Source organism: Bacillus rossius, chromosome 13 (assembly GCF_032445375.1).
Source record: "Bacillus rossius redtenbacheri isolate Brsri chromosome 13, Brsri_v3, whole genome shotgun sequence".
In the NCBI taxonomy this organism is placed as follows: domain Eukaryota; kingdom Metazoa; phylum Arthropoda; class Insecta; order Phasmatodea; family Bacillidae; genus Bacillus; species Bacillus rossius.
The window spans coordinates 15,925,933-15,952,278 of record NC_086340.1 but is presented as its reverse complement, the minus strand read 5'-3'; the positions used below and the strand labels follow the sequence as shown (position 1 = coordinate 15,952,278).

Genomic DNA, 26,346 nt, shown 5'->3' with positions numbered 1-26,346 from the left:
TTTTTTTTTTTTTTCAAAAATTGTAAAGGATGTTTCATTCAAGCATATATTTTTTTTCTAAACTAAAAAAAAAATATAGAGCTATTTTGGTATTCGATATTTTGACTTTATTTTGTTTCATTAAGTACTGGAAGTGGTGGTTTCAGTAAGTACTGGAAGTGGTGGTTTCAGTAAGTACTGGAAGTGGTGGTTTCAGTAAGTACTGGAAGTGGTGGTTTCAGTAAGTACTGGAAGTGGTGGTTTCAGTAAGTACTGGAAGTGGTGGTTTCAGTAAGTACTGGAAGTGGTGGTTTCAGTAAGTACTGGAAGTGGTGGTTTCAGTAAGTACTGGAAGTGGTGGTTTCAGTAAGTACTGGAAGTGGTGGTTGCAGTAAGTACTGGAAAGCTTGTCAGGTTGTTACAGGTATACCGGGGCGACACGCAGTGATGCAGAGGCGACTCACGGCGTGTCGGAGACCAGGAGACTCGGGGGCGGCTGCTCCTCTGGGGCGGCGGCGGGGGCGGAGGCGGCGGGCAGCAGCGCCACGCGGCAGCTGGTCTCGGCGCGGCCCACCTCGTTGACGGCTGCGCACGCGTACAGCCCCGCCTCCCGGGGCGCCACCCCCGCCAGGGCGAGCTCTGCGCGGCCGTCGTGGTCCAGGGTCATGACGGCCCGCCGGCTGGGGCGCAGCCGCACTCCGTCCCGGTACCTGCGCGCCGGTCGCCGCTCACGTCACACTCCGTAACTCACAAGCTGCGTGCGTGTTCAATAAGTTACGACAGTTATAAGTTACGTGTTTCTAAGTTACGACAGTTCTAAGATACGTGTTTCTAGGTTATGACAGTTATAAGTTACGTGTTTATAAGTAAGTTACGCGTTTCTAGGCTATGACAGTTATACGTTACATGTTTATAAGTTATGACAGTTATAAGTTACGCGTTTCTAGGCTATGACAGTTATAAGTTACGTGTTTATAAGTTATGACAGTTATAAGTTACGTGTTTCTAGGTTACGACACTTCTATGTTACATGTTTATAAGTTATGACAGTTATAAGTTGTTTCGTTTCTAAATTATCGTAGCTTTAAGTTACGACTTTTCTAATTTGTTTTTATATCATCATTAAGTTTTTTCTGTGTTATTATCGTTTTAGTTTATGACAGTTCAAAATTAAGTGGATTAAAAAAAACAATTCTAAGTTATGCCTATAATAAGTTGCGTGTTTCAAAGTTACGTGTTTCTGAGTAGTGTGTTCCTAAGTAATGACAGTTCTAAGATATGTAGTTTGACGTTGTGCCAGTTCCACGACGAGTGTAAGCGGTTCAGTGAAATGAATAATTATAAATCGTTATTTACTATTGTTTGAATAGTGAAATTAAGTTAACTATAACTATAATAAAATGTAAAATCATAATGAGATTTTTAAAGTAATAATTATTTAAATTGAAGTATTAAATTTAGAATTTCAGTTTTACACCCCAGTTGTAAAATTATATTCATTTAAAACTTTAAGGTTAATGTGTAACTTATTTAAAACATTGTTCCGTTACGCTGTCGGTGAGTGCAGTAATAATAGGTTATGTTACAATTGATTAAAAAATTATGGTGATTCATATAATTTATGATAGATATTTGATTACACTTTATTTATATGAAAACTTGTTCATAGTTATATTTAAACTTTATAGCTAAACACCATTTTTTTTTAAATTAATTACAAGTCATCTACACGTGAACTGTTTCGTCGACTGTTTATAAAGTGAAGTGAAAAGTTAATGTAGTTTTCATTGCTTATTACAACAAAAATTTCGGCAATAAAGGTTAATTAATTATTCTTGCATTTTAAAAATTTGATTACTAGTATAATTTCAAGTATCTAATATTTTATTATTAAAATAAAAATGATTAAATTTTATTCATAAAGTATGCAATCATTTCATCAATGTTTTGTTATGACGTTGTCACGTTAAACTATCGTCCGTAAACCGAATTTACAGACAACCAACATTTCTGTGTTATTATCGTTTTAGTTTATGACAAATCAAAGTTAAGTGGATTTAAAAAAAAACAATTTTTAAGTTATGCCTATAATAAGTTGCGTGTTTCAAAGTTACGTGTTTCTAGGTTATGATAGTTCTAAGTTACGTGTTTATAAGTTATGATAGTTCTAAGTTACGTGTTTATAAGTTATGACAGTTCTAAGTTACGTGTTTCTAGGATATTGCAGTTCTAAGTTACAGATTTCTAAGTTATGACAGTTCTAAGTTACGTGTTTCTAAGTTATGACAGTTCTAAGTTACGTGCTTCTAAGTTACGACAGTTCTAAATTACGTGTTACTAAGTTATGACAGTTCTAAGTTACGTGTTTCGAAGTTATGACAGTTCTAAGTTATGTGTTTCTAGGTTATGACAGTTATAAGTTACGTGTTTCTAAGTTAATGACAGTTACAAGGTGTGTTTCTGAGATATGTAGTTTTGGCGTCGTGCCAGTTCCAAGGACGAGTGTTCCGCAGCGCTCACCAGGTGACGCCGACGACGGGGTAGGCCTCGACCCTGGCCACCAGCCGCAGCTCGCCGCCCTGGGCCAGGGACAGCTGCGGGGGCAGCTCGGCCAGGAACTCCGGGGCCACGTAGGCGCGGATGCCCTTGTCGACCACTAGGCGGCAGCGGCAGCTGACCGCGCCCAGGGGGCTCCTGGCCGCGGCTTCGTAGCGGCCGCCGTCATCCAGCGAGGCTCGGGCCAGCTCCAGCGTGTGGAACTGCTGCTCCGAGGAGAACACGTGCAGGTCTGCAAGCCCGGGGTCATCGTGATCATTGAGATGACTCGGGCAGGGCCGGTGCAAGGTAAATTGGCGCCCTAGGCGAAAAACCTTAATACCACCCCATCCCCCGGGCCCGGACACTCAAAAAAAAAATTTTCCTTGCCTCAAAATACATCACGTAAGCCTATGATTTTGTCAACAATCAAATGTAAGCAGTCGTGTTTTTTTTTTTTACTTTTTTACTTATTACAAATCATAAACAGGTCAATGTGGACTTTAAATAATTACTAGAGCCACGGAATTTTCGCGCATTCATTTAGTCGCACGCTAGAATGCAAACCTCCACACTGTCGCACTGTGTTCATGATTGGACCGCAGTTATCTGGACACGCCCCTCTACGACCGTGAGCCAACCATGTCCAGCTAGGAGAGAAGTAAGCGAATCAGGTAGTGCCAAATAACAAGTATAAAAATGTTCTCGCTAAGAAATCAACCAATGGGAAAGTAAACATGGGTCGAGCACACCTATAACTTTGAAGTCTATCCTGAGGCCAGAGGAATCCGCGAAATTTCCGGGACTCTAATAATTACTTATATCAATATAAACATTCCAAATGTTACAAAAATCCATTTTCATCTAGTTTCAATAATCGTTAAACATATTGTACCAGCTGTTATGGTGTCGTGCTGCGCCGCCCCCCAGCTACTTGGCGCCCTGGGCGGTTGCCTAGTTCGCCTGTATGGACGCGCCGGCCCTGGACTCGGGCAGCTTTACCCCCCTCCCCCTCCCCCGATTTCCACTCGCTCTTCTCCTGAACACTGACCAACAACACACTCCTCTTCCAATACATTTTCATTCCCCTGTCGTTCTCGCACGACGACGCGCGTCACCACAATCGATTATTAGCGTCTTCACTTCGTCCCAAGCCCACCAGTAGTAGCAACGCACTAGACAATATTCCTTCCGACACTGCTGCCCCACTTGTTGCCGCGCATTGAAAATTCCACGAACTTTAGTCCCACTCAGTGATTTTAGAACCTTTTTCGGGCGAACATTATTGGATCGCTGATCGACTGGTCATAAGAGATACGCTTGGAAATTTCAACCGGTTACATTTGGACAGGTATGTGAAGTAGCACCGAAACATGTTAAGGGTCCCGCCTAGTCAGGGGTGTATCTGTGTTAGTGAGGCAGGATGATCGGCGCGAAGCTGGTGCTTCTAGCGCGGTGTCTCCTCTGGACTGGCGCGCAGTCTGCTCGTCGTCACAGGACAACCATGAGATCTGAGCAGTAACCGTAACATTATATGGCATAGAAATGAAGGTAAAAGTGTAATACAAGTGCCTTAAGTACTTTCAAGACTCTGTAGTGGTTGCTTTACGCCTAAAATTACTCTGCAATCACGCATTTTAGCCATTTTAACTCTTCTAAAAATACCGTTAAAAAAATTAATCCGAAATGAAAAGTACTTTTCGGTCCTGAGCGAACTATTAAATACTTTTTAAAACAGATTCCACTCGGATATCTTGAATAGTTTTGGAATCGCGTTTTTATTCATGAAGCTCTACGCACCGTGTGTGTGTCCAGGAAGACGGGGGCCTTAACAGTTATTGAAACACGGAACAATTTCTTTACCATATAGCTGCTCTCTTCTGTTGTGAAATAGCAAGTACCAGTATTACGCTAACGGTAGTTTATTACCCACTTTACATCAATTTACGAGTGAGCAATAATAGGCAATGTTACCCTAGCGCCGGCAATACAAGTATTTTAACTGGTATATCCACTCAATTGAAACAACTGTGATTTGACTATGAAGTATTTCATTGTTTGGCGCATAAACGTGTGCCAAAATCAGATAATTATGTACAGTATGATAAACTCACTGTCATAATTTTTTTTCTCGAAAAATGCACATAAAATTTTGGTGTCAACTTCGGTAATACAAATTTTGAGCTCGAAAAAAACTACGTGAACCCAACTACAGAGAAGCTCTTTGTTCTTGTTAATTTTCTTCTTTCAGTTATAATTTTTTTAAAAATAATATTCAACAAGCAAGAATTCAAGTCTGTTGGTGAGACAAGACCCTACTATTGAATATTCTGCATGTTTACGACCACAACATGTTGCAAATTACAGGAATAATTCACAAGTGGAAATATGTAGGTATCAATAACAATAACAGGAAACTACAGTAAAGTGGTTTTCATCCGGCAATCTATGGTTCGGCACGTGCTGTAATCTGGCGAAAAAAATGAGCCACTCGAGTATTTTTTTATTTTTACGGGTGTATGATGTCATTTGACCTTGAGCCAGGTTGCATTTATGCGCTGGCGGCGCTTTTAGTTCACTCACAGTTTATCGTTATTTCAGTGCATTATTTCCTGTTTTCTAGCAGATTGCACTTCACGTTTCAAAGGTATAATTCCTTATCATTTTTTTTGACGAAAACCACTGCATATGTTTATTATTTTTCCTTTCAATACGGCAACTTATTAAAGCATTTTTAAATAGACTACCACTATACAGTATGGTCATAAAAAATGTCCCAGTTATAAATTTTAATCAACTTCAAGCGTTGCAGAGTGTTGGTTCAAGGTGACAATTAAACATTAACCTCAAAACAGTTTCAGATAAGCGCATGCGAGAGTACTGCTTCGTTGTTTTCTCGCTTGCGGCGCCACCTACGCAAAATTGCGACTCCTGAGCGTAAAGCGTTTTTGTTTTCTGCACTTTGCTAAGAGTTAATCTGTTATTTCAGTTCAACGGGCGGTTCGTTTAAAGTTTAATTTTGATTTCCCCCCCCCCCCCCCCCTTTTTCCAAACTCACCGTGTGGCAAAAACACCCGCCGATGATGACGATGACAGAGCTTTTTTTTCGCTGGCCTCCACCTGACATAACGCCATACCATTTTTTTTCCTTTGAGGCTTTATAAAAGATTAAGTCCACGTTCCGCCGCTACCTAATGATTTGTCAGAGTTGAGACACAGAATTGAAGAGGCTATTGCTTCCATTACTCCGGATTTGTTAACCAAAGTGTTGGAAGAATTAGGGCGGGATTCATAGTCGAAGGCTTGTTTGGCGAATAAGTAATACTTTATAAAGTAGTGCTTATTCTTCAAGTAGTACTTATTCCAGCAATGAATTCATAAACCAATACTTGACGAAGTATAACTTGAACAAGCACTACTTATATTGGCCATGCTGTACTTGACGACGTATCTCAAAAAGTAAAGGACGAATTTTGTGTCAACGTAACGCAAGCAAATATACCGCTGTAAATACATAGTTTACCTGTTTGAAAATAAAAATGCCCATGTTTCAAACCAATTATTGCGATTAAAATAATTAAATTAATATGTAAGATGAAATTTATACTTTATTTGATAGTGAACTTGAATAACATAAATATTAACATGTATTAAAAACGAATTTACAACTACATAAATATGTTTTGAATGTTTGTGTTGTTAAATTATGTTGGCCATCTTGTGTCTGTGATCTATAAGCGGGCGAAGTTAACCACGTGGTAGCGAAACAACACGCTAGCTGCAGAAGAGGTTATGTACGTAGCCTGTATTGTTTACAAAACCAAGCGACAACGATTTGTTTCGTTTCTTTTCCCCAAATTGAATTTGTTTACTCTCTCAATTTTAAATTGATATATGGAAAAATTAACGGGAATTAATACCTTGTGTAACCTATTCCTTACAACAAACAAATCCGTACCAGTACTTGAGTCACCTAGATAGCAGACTTCATGAAGTATTACTTATATCAATGAATAAGCATGGCTTATTTGATTATGAATACTTGCGAAACAAGGCAAACTTATTTCATGACTGTGAATTCGTATTGAGCAGTACTTATTTGACGCAGTGCTTCGTGAAGTATTACTTGAAGTAGTCCTAATAAGCAGTGCTCTTTTTGTTCGCTATGAATTTAATGCCATACTTAAGCATGCATATAAGCAGTCCTTTTTTCAAGTATTGCTTATATCACCACTATGAATTCCGCCCTGTGCCGTACAACTAAATGTGCATATACTGAATATTTGTAAGAAAAACTAGGTTAGTAGTATGTTTTGGTTCCTACTGGGACAGGTATCAGGTAGTGGATTTTGATTGTCGGTCCGCCATCTTGGATTGTGACGTCACGGCGGCCATCTTAGATGAGTGTAACGGGACACAACGTAACGGGACAAGTAGTACCACGATTTTGACCATTACCTTGACCCCGGCGACCATCTTGGATCCGCCATCTTTAAATCGAGCGCCCCACTCATTATGACGAAATTTTCGTCTCTGTCGCTATATTGATTTTTTTATGTTCCACTGGAGGCCGCCATCTTGGATACCGTCGACTTTGTTTCAGCTGATTGTTCCTAGATAGCGCCAGCGGCGCTCTTGATTTTTTTCTGTTCCACTGGAGGCCGCCATCTTGGATACAGTCGAATATGTTTATGCTGTTTGGTCCTAGAGAGCGCCAGCGTCGCTCTGTCTCGTCACATAAGGTCGATGTTCCATTACCTACCATGGCTATTATGGTCCTTATCGACATATTAAACATTTTTGTTATGAAAAATATATCGGAAGCGCTGTGAATCGAACCAGCGCAGCTATGATCCCTAGGTTGGAAAACATACGCCTTTAACCACTCGGCCATCGAGACATTTACCAGACTGAAAATTAAATAAGGTATATAGCTATATAAAAATAACATGCATATTCGGACCTGTAATTTTTTTTAATTTAAAGAAATAATATCATCACCTGTTCGAGACAGAACCACCATCTTGAATTAAGACGTAACTGTTGCAATTATCGTTACGGCTGCCATCTTTAAATTCCGTAATTTTAATGCTAGAGATGCGTGAAAAAAATTAAAATTCATTAAATAAATTGGCAATAAATATAATGATTGATTATATCGATTCCCGTCCTTGGTTCGAAACCAGTGACGGCAAAAAATAAAAAAAATAAAAATCAGATCCTTCCTCCACAGAAGCCACCTACAGACTGATCTACCATCATCAATACCAAGGGTAATATATCGTCAGCTGATATGACGTCATGTCCGCCATCTTGTCTTCATCCGCTGGAGACAGATTCTGCTAGCTTGTGAACTTCTCATTGTTGAACAAAGATATAGTTCTAGTACAAGCCAGAATTTTATGTATTTTTTTATTTAATTTTTTTAAATTTTTTATTTATTTTTTTATTTTTATTATTATTTTTTCCTGAAATTTTATGATATCAAAGAAAACTTGTGGCGGTTTTCTCCGTGTGCTTCCGATTATTCTTGTCAATATTATGGCGGTTTTCTCCGTGTGCTCCCGTTTATTCTTGACAGTATTATGGTGGATTTCTCCGTGTGCTCCTGATTATTCTTGACAATATTTTGATGGTTTTCTCTGGGTGCTTCTTATTATTCCTGACTAGACATCTGATGGTTTTCTCCGAGTGCTTCTGGTTACTGATGAGGAATTTATCTCTGCATGAAGGATTTTTTTTACCTAATGAAGCATGTATTTTTTATTCAAGGTTGCATATAATTAGTGAACTTCTGCTACTTAATCATCACTTGTAATATTTTTATCGGGTGGAATTAACAAATATCGTTACTCAGTCAAATTATCTCTGAGAAATCTAAGAAGCACTAACAGGAAGGACGAACTTCCTTCTCCTTGGAGTCTAGCGAAGCCATCGTTCTATTGCGATCGTTAGTGAGCATCCCGCATCCCGCATAAAAGAACTAAATACTATTTACCTGCAAGTAACATGTGTCGACATCTGTTGTTGAAAAGCAGAACTACTTGCAACAAGTACCTTTAAATGAGATAAATTAATTCTCGCTGATGAAATAATTAAAACATTCTATTTAAGTAATATATCTAATTTAAAACTCTTAGTTTGCATCTGGCATTAGTCTCGGTAACTAATATGAATTCCGATTTAGGATCTGACGCTGTATCGAAACGTCATCACTGTAGATACTGTAGCAAGGTGTTTACCTTGAGAAAGAATGCTAAACGACATGAGAGAAGCGAGTGTAATTTGGGTCCTTGTCAAAAACCATTTCATTGCAGTCAGTGTCAGAAATCCTTTGGTAGAAGATATTACTTGGATAGACATTACAAGACCTGTACAATTAAGATGAATAAAGATAACGAAGACTGGGCTACAACATCGCGGAAGAGGAACGAAGGCGAAAAAGCTAATGCTAAAATTACTGATCTAGATCAAGATAATAATTTAAAATTTAAAACAAACGAAAGAAGTTGTAACCACATTAGAAATGAAAATATATTTACTCCAATATCTAGTAGTCTCCATGAAAATGAGAAAGATGGAGAACCATCTGAAGCTTACAAGGTCGAAGACTTTGATGAATCATCTGAAGCGGGCATGATTGAAGATTTTGGTGACACATCTGAGGCTGACATGATTGAGTACTGTACTGAAGCACCTAAAGCAGGCAAGATCGAAGACTGTGATGGCGATCTGAGACCAAAACGATGGAAACGACGTAATAAAATAAATTATCCTGATCAAGTTTGTGGTGCTGACATGATTGAAGACTGTGGTGACACATCAGAAGCTGGCATGAACGAAGACTGTGCTGACACATCTAAGACTGACATGATTGAGTACTGTGCTGAAGCACTAAAAGCATGCAAGAGCGAAGACTGTGATGGTGGTTTGAGACAAAAACGATGGAAACGTCGTAATAAATTAAATTATCCTGATCAAGCTTGTGATAATCACTGGCACGATGACGAAAGTGACCTTGAGGTTGGTGTTTAAACAATAGACACCAGAGATAAAAATATTTTTTTATAAACATGCAAGGATGATGAACGCAGCAGAAGAGATTGATTATACCTCATGGGAAGATCCTAACATATTGGTTGACAGGCTACGACTACTACATGGATCGCTTTGTGCAGGAAACTATTTGAACATTAAAGAAATATCCTTCATACTCAAAGAACTGAGGGAAACTGGCTACATACAATAATGGCTTAAATTAAATGTATGTGTATAAACTTGAAGATAAATTAATATATTTTCTTTCCAAATGGTATCTATCATTTATCGAAATCTGATTTCTAAATAAAACTTATAACATAAAGGTGCAAAATACGTTAACACTGCCAGTCAAAATGTATACTAATAAAGACATGTTAGTAATCATGCCAAGTTCGATAAGAAAAGTAATTGGAATCAGTTGGAACCAATTGAAGATGGAGCCCTTGGAACAATTGGAGCCTTTTGAAGCATTTGGAGCCTTTTGGAGCTGTTGGAGCCATTTGGAGCATTTGGAGCCACTTGGAGCATTTGGAGCCTTTTGAAGCATTTGTAGCTGTCAAGCATTTGGAGCTGCTGGAGACATTTGGAGCTGTCAAGCATTTGGAGGCCGTTTGGAGCATTTGGAGCCTTTTTAAGCATTTGGAGCCTTTTGGAGACATTTGGAGCATTTGGAGCCGTTTGGAGCATTTGGAGCTGTCAAGCATTTGGAGGCTGTCAAGCATTTGGAGGCCGTTTGGAGCATTTGGAGCCATTTGGAGCTGTTTTAAGCATTTGGAGGCAGTTGGAGCCATTTGGAGCCCGTTTGGAGCTGTGTTAAGCATTTGGAGCCTTTTTTTTGGAGCTGTTGGAGCATTTGGAGCCTTTTGAAGCATTTGGTGCCATTTGGAGCTGTCAAGCATTTGGAGGTTGTTGGAGCTGTTGGAGCCATTTGAAGGCCGTTTGGAGCATTTTGAGCCATTTGAAGCTAAGAAGTAGTCGTTGCACATCTATGCAGGGCTAAATGTTTATAAGATTGCTGGCTTTCGCAAGTGATTCTGTAGTAGGATAGAAATTGTGTAATAAATATTATGTTTGTAAAAGACTTTGAGGTGTTTTATTTCTCGAACCTTACACTTTTCTGGTACTTTTTTAAAATTAAAGTTGTTTTGTATCGGCCAGGGATCGAACCAAGGACCTTAGTCGATCTAATCAATCAGTATATAGATTACAAATTTATTTAATGAATTTTGAACTTTTTCCCGAATCTCTAGCATTACAATTACGAATTTCCAATATGGTGGTCTTGATGTCTGATAGGATGATGGTAGTAGAGGATTTAAAGTCTCTTTAAGAATTTTGAACATGGTTTATTGAAATCATTATTTTTTATATAAAATTAAATGTTTTGCATCGTCTAGGGATCAAACCAAGGACTGGAGCGGATCGAATCAATATGTAAGTTAATGAGTGATTTATTTAATGAATTTTGGATTTTTTTTCCCGCTTTTCTAGCTACATTATTACATGATTTCAAGATGGCAGTCGAATTTCAAGATGGCGGGGGTACCTCGGTAATAAATTATTACTGCACTGTAGCGGGTTAGAATAAAATTATCCAGATGGAAATGTACTCCATAATACAAGTACACACACAAGATGGTGTACTCCGGCAGGTGGTAGCTCCTGGTAGCATGTACTGAACATAAAATGTCGGATCCATGATGGTCGACAAGGTCAAAGTCAAATTTCAAGGTCAAGGTCAAATTTCAAGGTCAAGGTCAAATTTCAAGGTCAATGTCAAATTTCAATACAAGGTCAAATTTCAATACAAAGTCAAATTTCAAGGTCAAGGTCAAATTTCAAGGTCAAGGTCAAATTTCAAGGTCAAGGACAAAGGTGTGGTGACCTGATAATTATACTACATGGTATCGACACACTCTAGCAGACGAAAACATGATGGTGGTCTCCAGCGGATGAGGACAAGATGGTGGACATGATGTCATACCATTTGACGATATATACCTTGGTATTGGTGGTGTTAGATCAGTCTAGGTAGCTTTCATGGAGGAAGGATCGACCGTTTACTCTCGCCGGGAATCTAACCAAGGACGTACATCGATATAATCAAACAGAATGCAAATACGTTAATTTTTTGATGAATTTTGGAATTTTTTTCATTAAAATCGGATAATAAATAAAGATTTTCAAGATGGCGTCCAAATTTCAAGATGGCGGACATGACATCATACCAGCTGATGGTAAATACCTTGTTATTGGTGGTGGTATGTCAGTCTGTAGGTGGCTTCTGTGGAGGAAGAATCTGAATTTTTTTTTATTTTTTGCCCTCACCGGTTTCGAACCAAGTACGGGAATCGATATAATCAATCATAATTCTATTAAGTTAATTTTTTGATGAATTTTGGAATTTATCCCGATTTTCTAACATAAAAATTTCGGATTTCCAAGATGGCATCTAAATTTCAAGATGGCGACCATAACGATAATTGCAACGGTGACGTCATCATCCAATATGGCGGACAACACAATGCCGGAATTTTCTAGAAAACAAAATGACGTCATCCAAAATGGTGGATCCACGATGGCGGATCCAAGATGGCTGCCGTGATGTACTTGTCCCGTTACGCTGTGTCCCGTTACGCTGTGTCCCGTTACGCTCATCCAAGATGGCCGCCGTGATGTCACAATCCAATATGGTGGATCGGACACACAGCTCCACCGCCTGCCGCCTGCCGCAGAAAATACATTCGTATTCTACTAACCATTCTATTAAATATGATAAAACCAATCGTGACTCAATAAAGTATTAAAATATTAAACAAAAATAACAAGCATTTCAAACATCTAAAGTATGATTGAATTCACGTGTGAGAAAAGGTTGTAACACTAGAATAATTAAATTTTTAATACATGTATTATATGTGATCTGACATTTTGAAAAAAAATATCTTATATTATATCTTATATTTACGTGCGATTAAATTAATCTGCATGTAGTCTATGAAAATGCCGGCCATGTCTGCTGGCGCATTGTCGATCCGAGATAATTGCTACGAACTCACATAGAAGTTCCCAATTATCTTCGCTCGGCGCTCGCAACACAATGGTGCAACAGAAACTGTTGTCCAGCGATGATGAAATCACTTTATGACTCTAGATCGCGCTTTGACACTAAAGCTACGGCCACACAGGGGCGCTATGTTCACGATGTTCGCTAGGTGAGCCAAATATAGCCAGTTGCATCTCATGTGTCACTGGCCACCAAGCGCGCCCATACCTACGGGCAGGGTGGATCCGTGGCTCCCCCCTAGCTTTCAGGCAAAGAAAAAAAAAATTAGGTGTTCTTGAGCATTTTTGGGCATTTGTAGTTTTTTCCGCCCTGGGGGAACTATACAATAATTTATTTATTTATCTTTAACTACCAACTTTATGGCAAAGTTAAGCCTACTCTTATACTTAACCATCAACTACACTACATCACATTACATAATACTATGATAATACTAAACTTAATTAAAAATAATAACTTAAAAAACCTTAAGTCCATTTTTGGCCATTTTTTTGTCATTTGTGATGGTTTGCCCTCCTCCCCCTACCAATTCTGCCCCCCCCCCCCCCCTTTTACAAACTTTCATATGGGCGCCCTTGCTGGCCACACAAAGCTGTGTTCGCTATGTTCGCTATGTTCGCTGCGTTGGCGACGTTGCCAGGTGTTTTGTTCTCGGCTATTTTTTACTAAAACGTAGCTGACTTCGCGCACGCGCAGATAAACAAAAACCATCTGCTTTCGCGCGGAATTGTGCAGTACTTCTGCGTTTCATTTTTATGAAGTTTAATGTTTGCTCAGTATTGTGTTTTAAATTGTCATGTCTACGGAAAAGTTAATTAAAGGATTACGAAAATAACCATGTTTATGGAATAAATCGATGGAAGAATACAGAAGGCAGTATATGAAGGTCAATGCCTGGGATTTTATTCCAAAGGAATGCCATCGAACTGAGTTGTATTTATTCTGAAAATACCCATAAATTTAGCTTCATCCTCACACGCAACTGCTTCATTACATGATGAAAACGTTCAAATTCTTTAGTTTCTAGATTAACTTCATAAACCAATTTCTTTTGTTATGTTTATGTTCTGCGAGAGGCAGGAAAATCACGGGATGCGTCTTTAGAACATCGCGAACTAGACTATCCTGTCTGGCCACCTGGCGCAGTGGAGTACACGTCGTTTTGCCTAAAGTCATTTAGCCTAAAATGTTCTTTAGGCAAAATGACTTTAGGCGAAATTATTTTAGGCAAAATGACTTTTAGGCAAAACGACTTTAGGCAAACTAACTTTTGGCCAAATGACTTTAGGCAAAAGGAATTTTAGGCATTACGATTTTAGGCTAAACGACTTTAAGGGAACTTAAGCAGGAGATTATAAATTTAGGCAAAACGACTTTAGGCACAACGACTTTAGGCAAAACGACTTTAAGGCAAAATGACTTTAGGCCAAACAACTTTAGGCAAATAGACTTTAGGCAAAAAAGAATTTTAGGCAAAACGAAGGAGGGAAAACACGATTAGGTCAAACGATTTTAGGCAAAACGACGCGCCCCCGCGCAGCGAACTTGGCGAACATAGCGTAGGTTCCTGTGTGGCCTCTGGCTTAGCGGTGAAACTGGCCACCGGTATTGTCCTCAGCTGCACAAAGATACTCCAGCTTTGCACTGTTTGTCAGGAAAAATTCTTAAAAATCTTAAAATAAAAAAAAAAATAAAAAAATATCTGACGATAAAAATTCACAGGATGTTTACTGCATTTGTCCAGGTTTGTTGCATTTAATCTGTCTCGTCGTTAGCACACTGTGTTCGTCTGTGTTGCTGTATATATATATATATATATTTTCCCCGTGACTAAGTTCCTTCAACGGAATTTTTGTTAAACATTTTTTTAGTCCGTGCTGTCGTCGCTGTGTTGCCCGTAATACTTGTTTGGTCTCGTCGTTCGTTCCTGTTTGTCCGACATCAGCCGATTCAGTCCTTGTTTTACGTGAATTTTTTTTATCGTCATATTTTTTATTTTATTTTTAGGAATTTTTTACGTGACAAACAAGTGCACAACTGCAATTGGCGTAAGTTCGAGAAAAAAAAAATTGGTTCTCTGTAAAGTCGGTTTACAACGATAGTTTAACGTGATAACGTCATAACAAAACATTGATGAAATGATTGCATACTTTTATGAATAAAATTGAATCATTTTCATTGAATTATCACTATTTTGTATGGATACAAAGAAGGAGTGACATGAAATCTACAATTTAATTGATAAATATACTTTTATTTGCACTCATTAATTCAAATATGTTTATTACTTTAACGAACAGTTTATTTTAACTATAACTTTTATACTTGTTTGCTATTTAACTTCTTCCAATCTGTGTTATTCTGTTAAGAATTGGACGATGATAGGAAAAGTAGGAAACGAATGGGGGTGTTTCAAGTTTAATGCGCCTCGAAGAAGTCAAATCGATGGTTGTTCCAATCGAGTGGAAGAGAGATAGATGCGGCGCAAGCGTACAATGAGCGTAACGGGACACAGCGCAACGGAACTATGTGTATTACGGGACACTTTTTTCGTGCGTGCAGCCGGCCTTCATCGATTTTTTAGACGTTGTCACGTCAAAAACTGCATTGAATCAAAATTCCCCATCGCACGAATCGTTTGAAGAACGTCTACTCCAGCTGTCGCGACGGCGGGGGAACGTGTAGTCCAGCTTTCGCGATGGACGGAGTAACACAAGTGCCTCTCGGAATTTAATGCGGTGACCCTATAATTTTATTTGTGTATATTTTGTATCAAGGTCCATTGCATGTCTGTATATTAGTGCCACATACATCCCGTGAATAGTTTGTAAGATACTGCAGCCTGAAAACCCCGGTTTTTGGCCATGTCGAGGGATTCTAAAATATGTTGTTTTTTTATGAATGATTCATTTTGAATAAAAATTAAGTCCATACCTGAAGTGTGTGTTCTTTTCGTACGGAAACCAATTTCGAAAATTTCCCATAGCTTTCTGTAAAACTGTGTGTTTCAAACACTCTGCAATGTTGTACACTTGTCTGGGGTAGTCGGGCGCCTTAAGGACTCACCGTCGGGCTGCACGGGCTCGCCGTCCTTGGACCAGGTGACCTGGGGCGCCGGGTTGCCCACCACCTGGCAGGTGAGCCGCACCGGGTAGGTGGCCTGCACGCGGCGGTCGCGCAGCCTCATCGTGAACTGCGGCGGCGTCTCCCTGTCCGGGTCCTCCTCGTCCAGCACGCCCCTGCGACCACGGCGACACCCAGGGCCGGAGTTAGGGGGAGGGCAACCCGGAGCCTCCACAAACGGAGGGCCCCCCACAATATACACTTCGGGAAAAAAAAAATCTTTCAAATCCCGACAAGTAAACACCAGTAAACATCTTTTCCTTTGATACAATTCTCGTCTCAGATTATATTTATGTGTTTTGTTTTTAAATACTAAGAGAATATACTCGATTTCGCAATAAATTATTTAGGTATTGGAAAACTCGACTGAAAAAAAAAATTGTTCATTTTATTTGGGAAAAAAAAAAATTTGGGGCCTCCGCTCCTCTGTTGCCCCGAGGCCTCCAGACCTCTAAATCCGGCCTTTGACGACACCCCCCTCCCGTGGTCGGTCGTGTCGTTTCCTTGTCGTAACTTCCAGGTCCCGGTGTTCCGATACACGCGTTGAATACTCTCCACCTGTACCCTAACCGCATGCCTACTGCACGGTAGAACACGGCCAGTCCCTTGTTTTCTTTTTTTGGGAACGGATTTTGGTGTCCTATACGTTGCCGGGTCGTTACCACAACGCCGAAATACCACAAGGCCGAACGTACAATAACGCCGAATACCATAACGCCGAATGCCAAATTGACCGCAACGCCGACAGCTAGAAAACTGCTGTGTACCACAACGCCGAAATACAGTAACGCCGAAAAATGTTGCTGCGGGGAGGGGGGGAGGGATGGCCACAGGAGAAAAATGAAAAACAACTGAATGAATTTGTGTGCAAACCTTACCTAACCTAACCTTTGTGGCAGTCCTGCAATGACATTTTTCGGCGTTAATGTATTTCGTCGTTGTGGTACACAGCAGTTTTCTAGCTGTCGGCGTTGTGGTCAATTTGGCATTTCGGCGTTATGGTTTTCAGCGTTATTGTACGATAGGCGTTGTGGTATTTCAGCGTTGTTGTGCGTCTTCGTCGTGACTTCCAGGCCCGGTATTCCGAGACACGAAGTTCACGCGTTGAATACTCTCCACCTGTACCCTAACCGCATGCCTACTGCACGATGGAACACGGCCAGTTCTTTGTTATTATGGGAACGGATTTTGGTGTCCCTATCCGTTGCCGATCTGTTGTCCAATTTCCGCGCGTGCGCAGAGCGCACTTTTTTTCGTTGATGATCTTCCAGATGGCGGATCTGGTGACATTAAACATCAACTCGTGTATATGGTCACTTTGGTGAACATCTGGGGATATACCAAGGGTGTTGGTGTGCCAAAATGAAAATTTTATGCTAGCGAAACTTATCATTCATTGGTCATAATAAGAAATAATTGTAACGTATAAAAAAACTTGGAAAAAAAATAGAAAGGCGGTTTTATTTTTGTGTAACGGTGAATATATCTCTAAAAAAATTTTGCATTTACATTTGCATCGATGGTTTCCGAACGCCCGCTAGAATGCGTTGAAACCAGTTTTTTTTAGCCTCGCGCAAGGCACCGTTTATTGAAACGGTGGCAGATTCGTTTCCTTGCTGGGATTAGGTTTGGACACGTTCTGGAATACGGCCCGCGAGTTAGTTTACGGTTGGCTCCCAACACGGCAGTGCTTATTCGCTACCTTATCCGAACGTCTTGGAATACCACCCTAAATATCTCCACTCGGAAGAATCGAATTCTAATCATATAAATATAAAAATATTTGAAGTGAATTTGTGTTTCATTAATGTAGCTTCATCTCAAAATCGCCGATGATTCAATTTATATACTTAGTTTTAGTTCAATGGTTACCTGTGATTAATGTGACTCAATGTAATATTACAAGCTATACGAACATCAGGCCTTCATTATACGTACTCACACAAGCACATACACATACCAAAATGAAATAATTGATAGTTTAATTTTGTTTCGTCATAAAGCTTTTCATAACGATATTAACTAAATCATTTTTTTCAAACTTTAAAAAATTCCCCACATGTAAGTATGGGCACTAAGAAATGTAAAGGGATAAAATTATAGAAATAACGCTTCATTAATATCAATGAGATTAAAATAAAATAAACAATGTAGTTTATGAGACAAAACCTTGTTATCTCGTTTTTTTTTTTAAACCGTGTGCAGTTTGCAGTTTAGATATATTATTTAATTCCATGGCTCGACATACCACAGGAATCGAATTTGGAACATCGTCGTAATCAAAATTTGTGCCCTGGTGCAAATATTACATCAACTATAGCTACTCTGGAGTCTCTTTGTTAAGCTACACGACTACAGTGTGAAACATAATTTAGAAACATAATATATTGTTAAGTCGTGCCAAAAGTTTCAAAATAGGAAAAATAACAATAGATTACTTAATCCAAGATGGCGGGTTATGTCCTTTAACTTTTCATCGCCATGGAGGTCATTAGAATAACGAAACAAAACAGGGATCTTGGGGAATAATGAGCCATGGCCTAAATGATCAATTCCAGTATTCCTGGAGACTTTTTTTTTGTTGGTACATTAGGATGGTATGACATGGATTCGATACCATGTCCTCTGGCAGTGATAAAATAATCACTGTCATGCTGAGTGGAGAAGTGGTATTATTGACGGACTAAGTTTTATACATCCATTAACATTATTTAGAGTTAATGAGCTCAAATACACTCGGTAAATGTCCCGTCGGTAATCCAAGGTAACTATACTGTTCCTAGGACATTTTCTTCTTCTTTCGGTGTTTTGTGTTTCAGTACAGGTGTGCTGGATATTAAAACAAAAAAAAAGTAATTAATGACAAAATAAAAGTAAATTGAAATTTAAAATGTCAAGAGTGCATGCATGAATGTTGAACAAATAGGTTTACACGTGAGATTTGTTCCGCGGGTTAATTTGAAAGGGGAACTGCAAATTGCTGATCGGCAGATAGCCATACTCCATTTCAATCCTTTTGTGTTTCCCAGAAGCTCATGCGTTGCCCGTGTGATGACTGGCAAATCACATAGTGTTCCACGTACGGAATGAGGTTATCTTTGTCTATCGATCAGTTGCGCGCGGCCTCGCGGTAACATACTCGCAGCTGAAGAACGTTCGTCGGCTTTCGCGACCAAGGGTGTTGAGAGGTTTGGCTTTTGAAAATTGAGATGTGACATGGCGTGTCTGAACAGCCGGCTCTTCTATCACGATTGCGAACATAACTTTCCAGGACATTAGTCTCCTTGAAATTTATTCACGTGATTTAGGTATAATGTAATCGGAACAAGAAACCAGTCCAGCATAGTTTTAACCAATAAAATAAGGTGAATAAAACAAAGGCCAAAAAGTCTCGTGATGATTAGAGACCTGCAAAATTCGCGGATTCATTTCGTGATATGCTACAATTCAAATAATTATACCTTAGCGCTGCTTCTGCAATTGGTTCACTGTTAATCTGGAGTAATGAGGGCCAATTAGAGACCATCGCTCAAAGAAGTGTCGAATCACAGACACTCGGTCGAGACGACTCACAAGTCAGCAGCCAATGAACATTTGCCCGAGTGTGTAGAGCGTAGTAGAGTCTATCCTGGAGGTCATTGAATTCGCGAATTTTGCAGGTCTCTAGTGATGATACATAATAGAAAAAAAATGTTTAATGGGTGGATTGTGAGTGGTTATATTGAGAGATTCTGAGTGGAATAGGGAGTGAATTTTAAAAACTTAAATGAATTTAAATTAAATCAGATAAATAGGTGGATTTTGACTCCGATCACGCGAGAATATCAATGTGCTATGTTCAAGGGCGGTGAAATTATGTGAGGTCTGAGATTTGTGGCAATGTGACGAATTTTTAATGTAATGTGAGTGCTAGCGACTCAGTGCTGGTTTTACCAATAGCTTCTATTAATTCGTCATCACTTCCTCTTGAAAAAAAATAATAAAAATACATATTTCGAATACATCACTCACAAGCCACATCATTACTGCTATTAAAATAAATTATCTTACAAAATCAAGTGATGGAACATTTTAACTCGATAAACCTAAAAAAATACTGACTTTCCTTATGACCATGATTTTCACCTAGATTTTCTCCAATTTCCAGTTGAGACTAGAACAATCCCTCATGCCTAACAGTTCTGTTTGCACATTAGGCAGGTCTTCAGATTTTCTGGGCTTTCGGGAAAAACCCAAAATTTTTCATCATCGCTCAAACTACTCATTTTCGAAAGAAATCTACTGAATACACAAAAACATAAATTAATAATACTCTTAAAATTTTTTAAACATTTAATAAAAATTAAGACCTCGGAATTGAGGAAATTTAAAATATGGCTCGTAATGAAACATAATTGGTCAATGATCTAGAACTATACAAAATTATGAGTCTTGATTTAGGAATCAGGCCCTTGGGATTTTTTCCTACGTGGAATTAGTAGGTTTTCTACCTGGACTCATGGGTTTTCTCCTGTAATCAGGAAGTTTACCTTCTGGAATCAATATGTTACATCCTTGGAATCAGGAGCTTTTTTCTGGAAACAGATGTTACCTCATTGGAATCACAAGAGTTTCCTCTGTAAAACTCTTGTTCGGTATCAGAGGAGTTTTAAAATTATAATAACGGTGTTTCCTCCCTGGAATCAGGAAGTTAACTCCTTGGAATCATAGGATATTTCTGCTTAGGATCAGAGTATAGTTCCTTAGAACCTCTGTTTGCTCCTTGGATCAGGACGTTCCCTGCTTAGCAGCAAAGACATTAACTCCTTAAATTCAAGGTGTCTCCTAACTGGGATCAGGAAGTTCCCCACATAGTAGAAAAGGCATGCATTACCTGCTTAGAATCAGGGTGTTTCCTCCCTGAGGATATTTTTGCTTAGATATAGAGTATAGTTCCTTAGAACTTATGTCTTCTCCTTGGATGAGGAAGTTCCCCGCTTAGTAGCAGAGGCGTTATCTCCTTAGAATCAGGGTGTTTCCTCCCTGGGACCAGGGAGTTACCTCCTTGGAATCAGAGGATATTTCTGCTTAGGATCAGAGTATAGTTCCTTAGAACCTCTGTTTTCTCCTTGGATAAGGAAGTTCCCCACTCAACAGCAGAGGCGTTAACTCCTTAAATTCAAGGTGTTTCCTCCCTGGGATCAGGGAGTTACCTCCTTGGAATCAGACGATATTTTAGCTTAGGATCAGAGTATAGTCCCTTAGAACCTCTGTCTTCTCCTTGGACCAGGAAGTTTCCCGCTCAGTAGCAGAGGCATTATCTCCTTAGAATCAGGGTGTTTCCTCCCTGGGATCAGGAAGTTACCTCCTTGGAATCAGAGGATGTATCTGCTTAGAATCAGAGTATAGTTCCTTAGAACCTCTGTTTTCTCCTTGGATCAGGAACTTCCCCGATTAGCAGCAGAGGCGTTAACTCCTTAAATTCAAGGTGTTTCCTCCCTAGGGCCAGGGAGTTACCTCCTTGGAATCAGAGGATATTTCTGCTTAGGATCAGAGTATAGTTCCTTAGAACCTCTGTTTTCTCCTTGGATAAGGAAGTTCCCCGCTCAACAGCAGAGGCGTTAACTCCTTAAATTCAAGGTGTTTCCTCCCTGGGATCAGGGAGTTACCTCCTTGGAATCAGACGATATTTTTGCTTAGGATCAGAGTATAGTCCCTTAGAACCTCTGTCTTCTCCTTGGACCAGGAAGTTCCCAGATTAGTAGCAGAGGCATGTATTATCTGCTTAAAATCAGGGTGTTTCCTCCCTGGAGTCAGGGAGTTACCTCCTTGGAATCAGAGGATGTATCTGCTTAGGATCAGAGTATAGTTCCCTAGAATTTCTGTCTTCTCCTTGGATCAGGAAGTTCCCCGCTTAGCAGCAGAGGCATTAACTCCTCAAATTCAAGGTGTTTACTCCCTGGGATCAGGAAGTTACCTCCTTGGAATAAGAGTATAGTCCCTTAGAACCTCTGTCTTCTCCTTGGATCAGGAAGTTCCCCGCTCAGTAGCAGAGGCGTTAACTCCTTAGAATCAGGGTGTTTCCTCCCTGGGACCAGGGAATCAGAGGATACTTCGAATGAGGAATTTAGGGAGTGTCATGCCTGGAATCGGGCCGGGGTTGACGGGCTACCTCTTGAGTTCGGCGTCGGCCCGCAGGATCCTGGGGTCGTCGACGACGACGAGCCGGGCGAAGGTGGAGGCGCGCCCCGCGCGGCTGCTGGCCTCGCACATGTAGCGGCCGGCGTCCTCCTCCTGCACGCCCTCTATGGCGAGACTGCAGCGGCCTCCCTGTAGCCGCGTGCTGAGGCGTGGGCAGGCCTCGGGGGAAACCTGCCAGCCGTCCTTGCACCAGCGCACCTCCGGCTCGGGTCGTCCACGCACCTGCATCCGACAACCACCTCCATCACTCACCTCCAAGAGCACACGGCCAACACAACAAGCGTCCAACAATCACCTCCTGGCCGATCCATCCAACAGCATACGGCCAAGAGAACCAGCGTCCAACAATCACCATCATCACTCACCGATCCGTCCAACAGCATCTGGCCAACAAAACCAGCGTCCGACAATCACCGTCATCACTCACTGATCCGTCCAACAGCACACGGCCAACAGAACCAGCGTCCGACATTCACCTCCTGGCCGATCCGTCCAACAGCACACGGCCAAGAGAACCAGCGTCCAACAATCACCTCCTGGCCGATCCGTCCAACAGCACACGGCCAAGAGAACCAGCGTCCAACAATCACCTCCTGGCCGATCCGTCCAACAGCAGACGGCCAAGAGAACCAGCGTCCAACAATCACCTCCTGGCCGATCCGTCCAACAGCACACGGCCTAGAGAACCAGCGTCCGACATTCACCTCCTGGCCGATCCGTCCAACAGCACACAGCCAAGAGAACCAGCGTCCAACAATCACCTCCTGGCCGATTCATCCAACAGCACACGGCCAAGAGAACCAACGTCCAACAATCACCTCCTGGCCGATCCGTCCAACAGCACACGGCCAAGAGAACCAGCGTCCAACAATCACCGTCATCACTCACCGATCCGTCCAACAGCACACGGCCAACAGAACCAACGTCCGACAATCACCGTCATCACTCACTGATCCGTCCAACAGCACACGGCCAACAGAACCAGCGTCCGACAATCACCTCCTGGCCGATCCGTCCAACAGCACACGGCCAAGAGAACCAGCGTCCAACTATCACCTCCTGGCCGATCCGTCCAACAGCACACGGCCAAGAGAACCAGCGTCCAACAATCACATCCTGGCCGATCCGTCCAACAGCACACGGCCAAGAGAACCAGCGTCCAACAATCACCGTCATCACTCACGGATCCGTCCAACAGCACACGGCCAACAGAACCAACGTCCGACAATCACCGTCATCACTCACTGATCCGTCCAACAGCACACGGCCAACAGAACCAGCGTCCGACATTCACCTCCTGGCCGTTCCGTCCAACAGCACACGGCCAAGAGAACCAGCGTCCAACAATCACCTCCTGGCCGATCCGTCCAACAGCACAAGGCCAAGAGAACCAGCGTCCAACAATCACCTCCTGGCCGATCCGTCCAACAGCACACGGCCAAGAGAACCAGCGTCCAACAATCACCTCCTGGCCGATCCGTCCAACAGCACACGGCCTAGAGAACCAGCGTCCGACATTCACCTCCTGGCCGATCCGTCCAACAGCACACAGCCAAGAGAACCAGCGTCCAACAATCACCTCCTGGCCGATTCATCCAACAGCACACGGCCAAGAGAACCAGCGTCCAACAATCACCTCCTGGCCGATCCGTCCAACAGCACACGGCCAAGAGAACCAGCGTCCAACAATCATCGTCATCACTCACCGATCCGTCCAACAGCACACGGCCAACAGAACCAACGTCCGACAATCACCGTCATCACACACTGATCCGTCCAACAGCACACGGCCAACAGAACCAGCATCCGACAATCACCTCCTGGCCGATCCGTCCAACAGCACACGGCCAAGAGAACCAGCGTCCAACAATCACCTCCTGGCCGATCCGTCCAACAGCACACGGCCAACAGAACCAGCGTCCGACAATCACCGTCATCAATCACTGATCCGTCCAACAGCACACGGCCAAAAGAACCAGCGTCCGACATTCACCTCCTGGCCGATCCGTCCAACAGCACACGGCCAAGAGAACCAGCGTCCAACTATCACCTCCTGGCCGATCCGTCCAACAGCACACGGCCAAGAGAACCAGCGTCCAACAATCACCTCCTGGCCGATCCGTCCAACAGCACACGGCCAAGAGAACCAGCGTCCAACAATCACCGTCATCACTCACTGATCCGTCCAACAGCACACGGCCAAGAGAACCAGCGTCCAACAATCACCATCATCACTCACCGATCCGTCCAACAGCACAACAGAACCAGCTTCCGACAATCACCGTCATCAATCACTGATCCGTCCAACAGCACACGGCCAAGAGAACCAGCGTCCAACAATCACCTCCTGGCCGATCCGTCCAACAGCACACGGCCAAGAGAACTAGCGTCCAACAATCACCTCCTGGCCGATCCGTCCAACAGCACACGGCCAACAGAACCAGCGTCCGACAATCACCGTCATCAATCACTGATCCGTCCAACAGCACACGGCCAACAGAACCAGCGTCCGACATTCACCTCCTGGCCGATCCGTCCAACAGCACACGGCCAAGAGAACCAGCGTCCAACTATCACCTCCTGGCCGATCCGTCCAACAGCACACGGCCAAGAGAACCAGCGTCCAACAATCACCTCCTGGCCGATCCGTCCAACAGCACACGGCCAAGAGAACCAGCGTCCAACAATCACCGTCATCACTCACCGATCCGTCCAACAGCACACGGCCAACAGAACCAACGTCCGACAATCACCGTCATCACTCACTGATCCGTCCAACAGCACACGGCCAAGAGAACCAGCGTCCAACAATCACCATCATCACTCACCGATCCGTCCAACAGCACAACAGAACCAGCTTCCGACAATCACCGTCATCAATCACTGATCCGTCCAACAGCACATGGCCAAGAGAACCAGCGTCCAACAATCACCTCCTGGCCGATCCGTTCAACAGCACACGGCCAAGAGAACCAGCGTCCAACAATCACCTCCTGGCCGATCCGTCCTACAGCACACGGCCAAGAGAACCAGCGTCCGACATTCACCTCCTGGCCGAACCGTCTTACAGCACACGGCCAAGAGAACCAGCGTCCAACAATCACCTCCTGGCCGATCCGTCCAACAGAACACGGCCAAGAGAACCAGCTTCCAACAAAAACCTCCTGGCCGATCCGTCCAACAGCACACGGCCTAGAGAACCAGCGTCCAACAATCACCGTCATCACTCACCGATCCGTCCAACAGCACACGGCCAACAGAACCAGCGTCCGACAATCACCGTCATCACTTACCGATCCGTCCAACAGCACACGGCCAACAGAACCAGCGTCCGACAATCACCGTCATCACTCACCGATTCGTCCAACAGCACACGGCCAACAGAACTAAAAGGCGCCGTCTTGGATTCAAATTTTTTTTTTCGTTCATGACAAATTTTGAGTTGTTTTAGCACATGATAGTATTTAGTGGGATCACTCATCTCCAAGAGCACACGGCAAACAGAACAGAAATGCGCCATCTTGGATTCAGAAATGCAACACGCGGCCGTGTCCGCGACACAGGCACACCCCACCTGGCAGGTGAGCTCCACGGTCGCGCCGCGGAGAGCCTTCAGCTGTCCGGGCAGGATGCGCTCGAACTCGGGCATCTGGTCGCCGCCTCCCACGGCCACCGGGGAGGTCGTGGTGGCCGCCTCTCCCCAGCCGTACCTGTTGCGGGGCGTCACTCGGAACTGGTACTGCCGCCCCGGCTGCAGGTTGAACGCGTCGAAGCTGTTGATCGGCGTCACGCCGAGCTGTGGGGGAAAAACCCGAGCGTGTGCTTGACTTTCGGGCTCTTGAGCTGAGGTCGCAGGGAAGCCTATGATGTACATTCCATATTGCACAGACCCGAATACTCACGTTGGCAAGCCTTCTTTTCACAAATGAGAGAGCCAAACTCCCGACCGTGTATCTTCGGTTTTTTTTTTGTTTATTGTAAATAAATATACAACTCATGATAACTAATGGTCAATTAGGTTAGGTTAGCTACATTATAACTACTTTAAAACATTGTGGAAGGTTGATTCGGTTAGGATAGCTACATTAAAGATACTGTGGAATCATGTAAACGGTTTCCTAGCCCTGGATAGCTACATATTAAAAAGTTTATTTGCTAAGAAACCATAAAATGATTTTACAGTATTTTTAATGTAGCTATACTTACCTAATATAACCAACCTTCCACAATGTTTTAAAGTGTTTGTAATGTAGCTAACCTATCCTAATCGACCGCAAAATTTAATGCCACACCGGTTTATACAATGAGATAGAACTGAAAAAAAAAAAAAAAAAAGCAAGCATGAACTTCGGAAAACTTCGGGTTTGGCTCTTTCGTCTGTGAAAAGAAGGCTTGCCAACGTGAGTATTCGGGTCTGTGTA

The 26,346-nt window shown here is 42.3% G+C and overlaps 1 protein-coding gene across 4 annotated transcripts in view; it reads right to left on the bottom strand.

Moving 5' to 3' along the window:
* LOC134538271 (titin-like) overlaps positions 1 to 26,346 on the bottom strand; it is a 453,345-nt gene that overhangs the window by 260,157 nt on the left and 166,842 nt on the right. For all 4 annotated transcript variants that reach the window (XM_063379437.1, XM_063379439.1, XM_063379438.1 and 1 more), the window contains 5 exons: positions 25,500 to 25,721; positions 21,897 to 22,147; positions 15,689 to 15,861; positions 2,500 to 2,767; positions 444 to 689 (listed from right to left, as the gene is read on the bottom strand). In XM_063379437.1, coding sequence (XP_063235507.1) covers positions 444 to 689; positions 2,500 to 2,767; positions 15,689 to 15,861; positions 21,897 to 22,147; positions 25,500 to 25,721 — 1,160 coding nt within the window. The remainder of the gene's footprint in view (positions 1 to 443; positions 690 to 2,499; positions 2,768 to 15,688; positions 15,862 to 21,896; positions 22,148 to 25,499; positions 25,722 to 26,346) is intronic.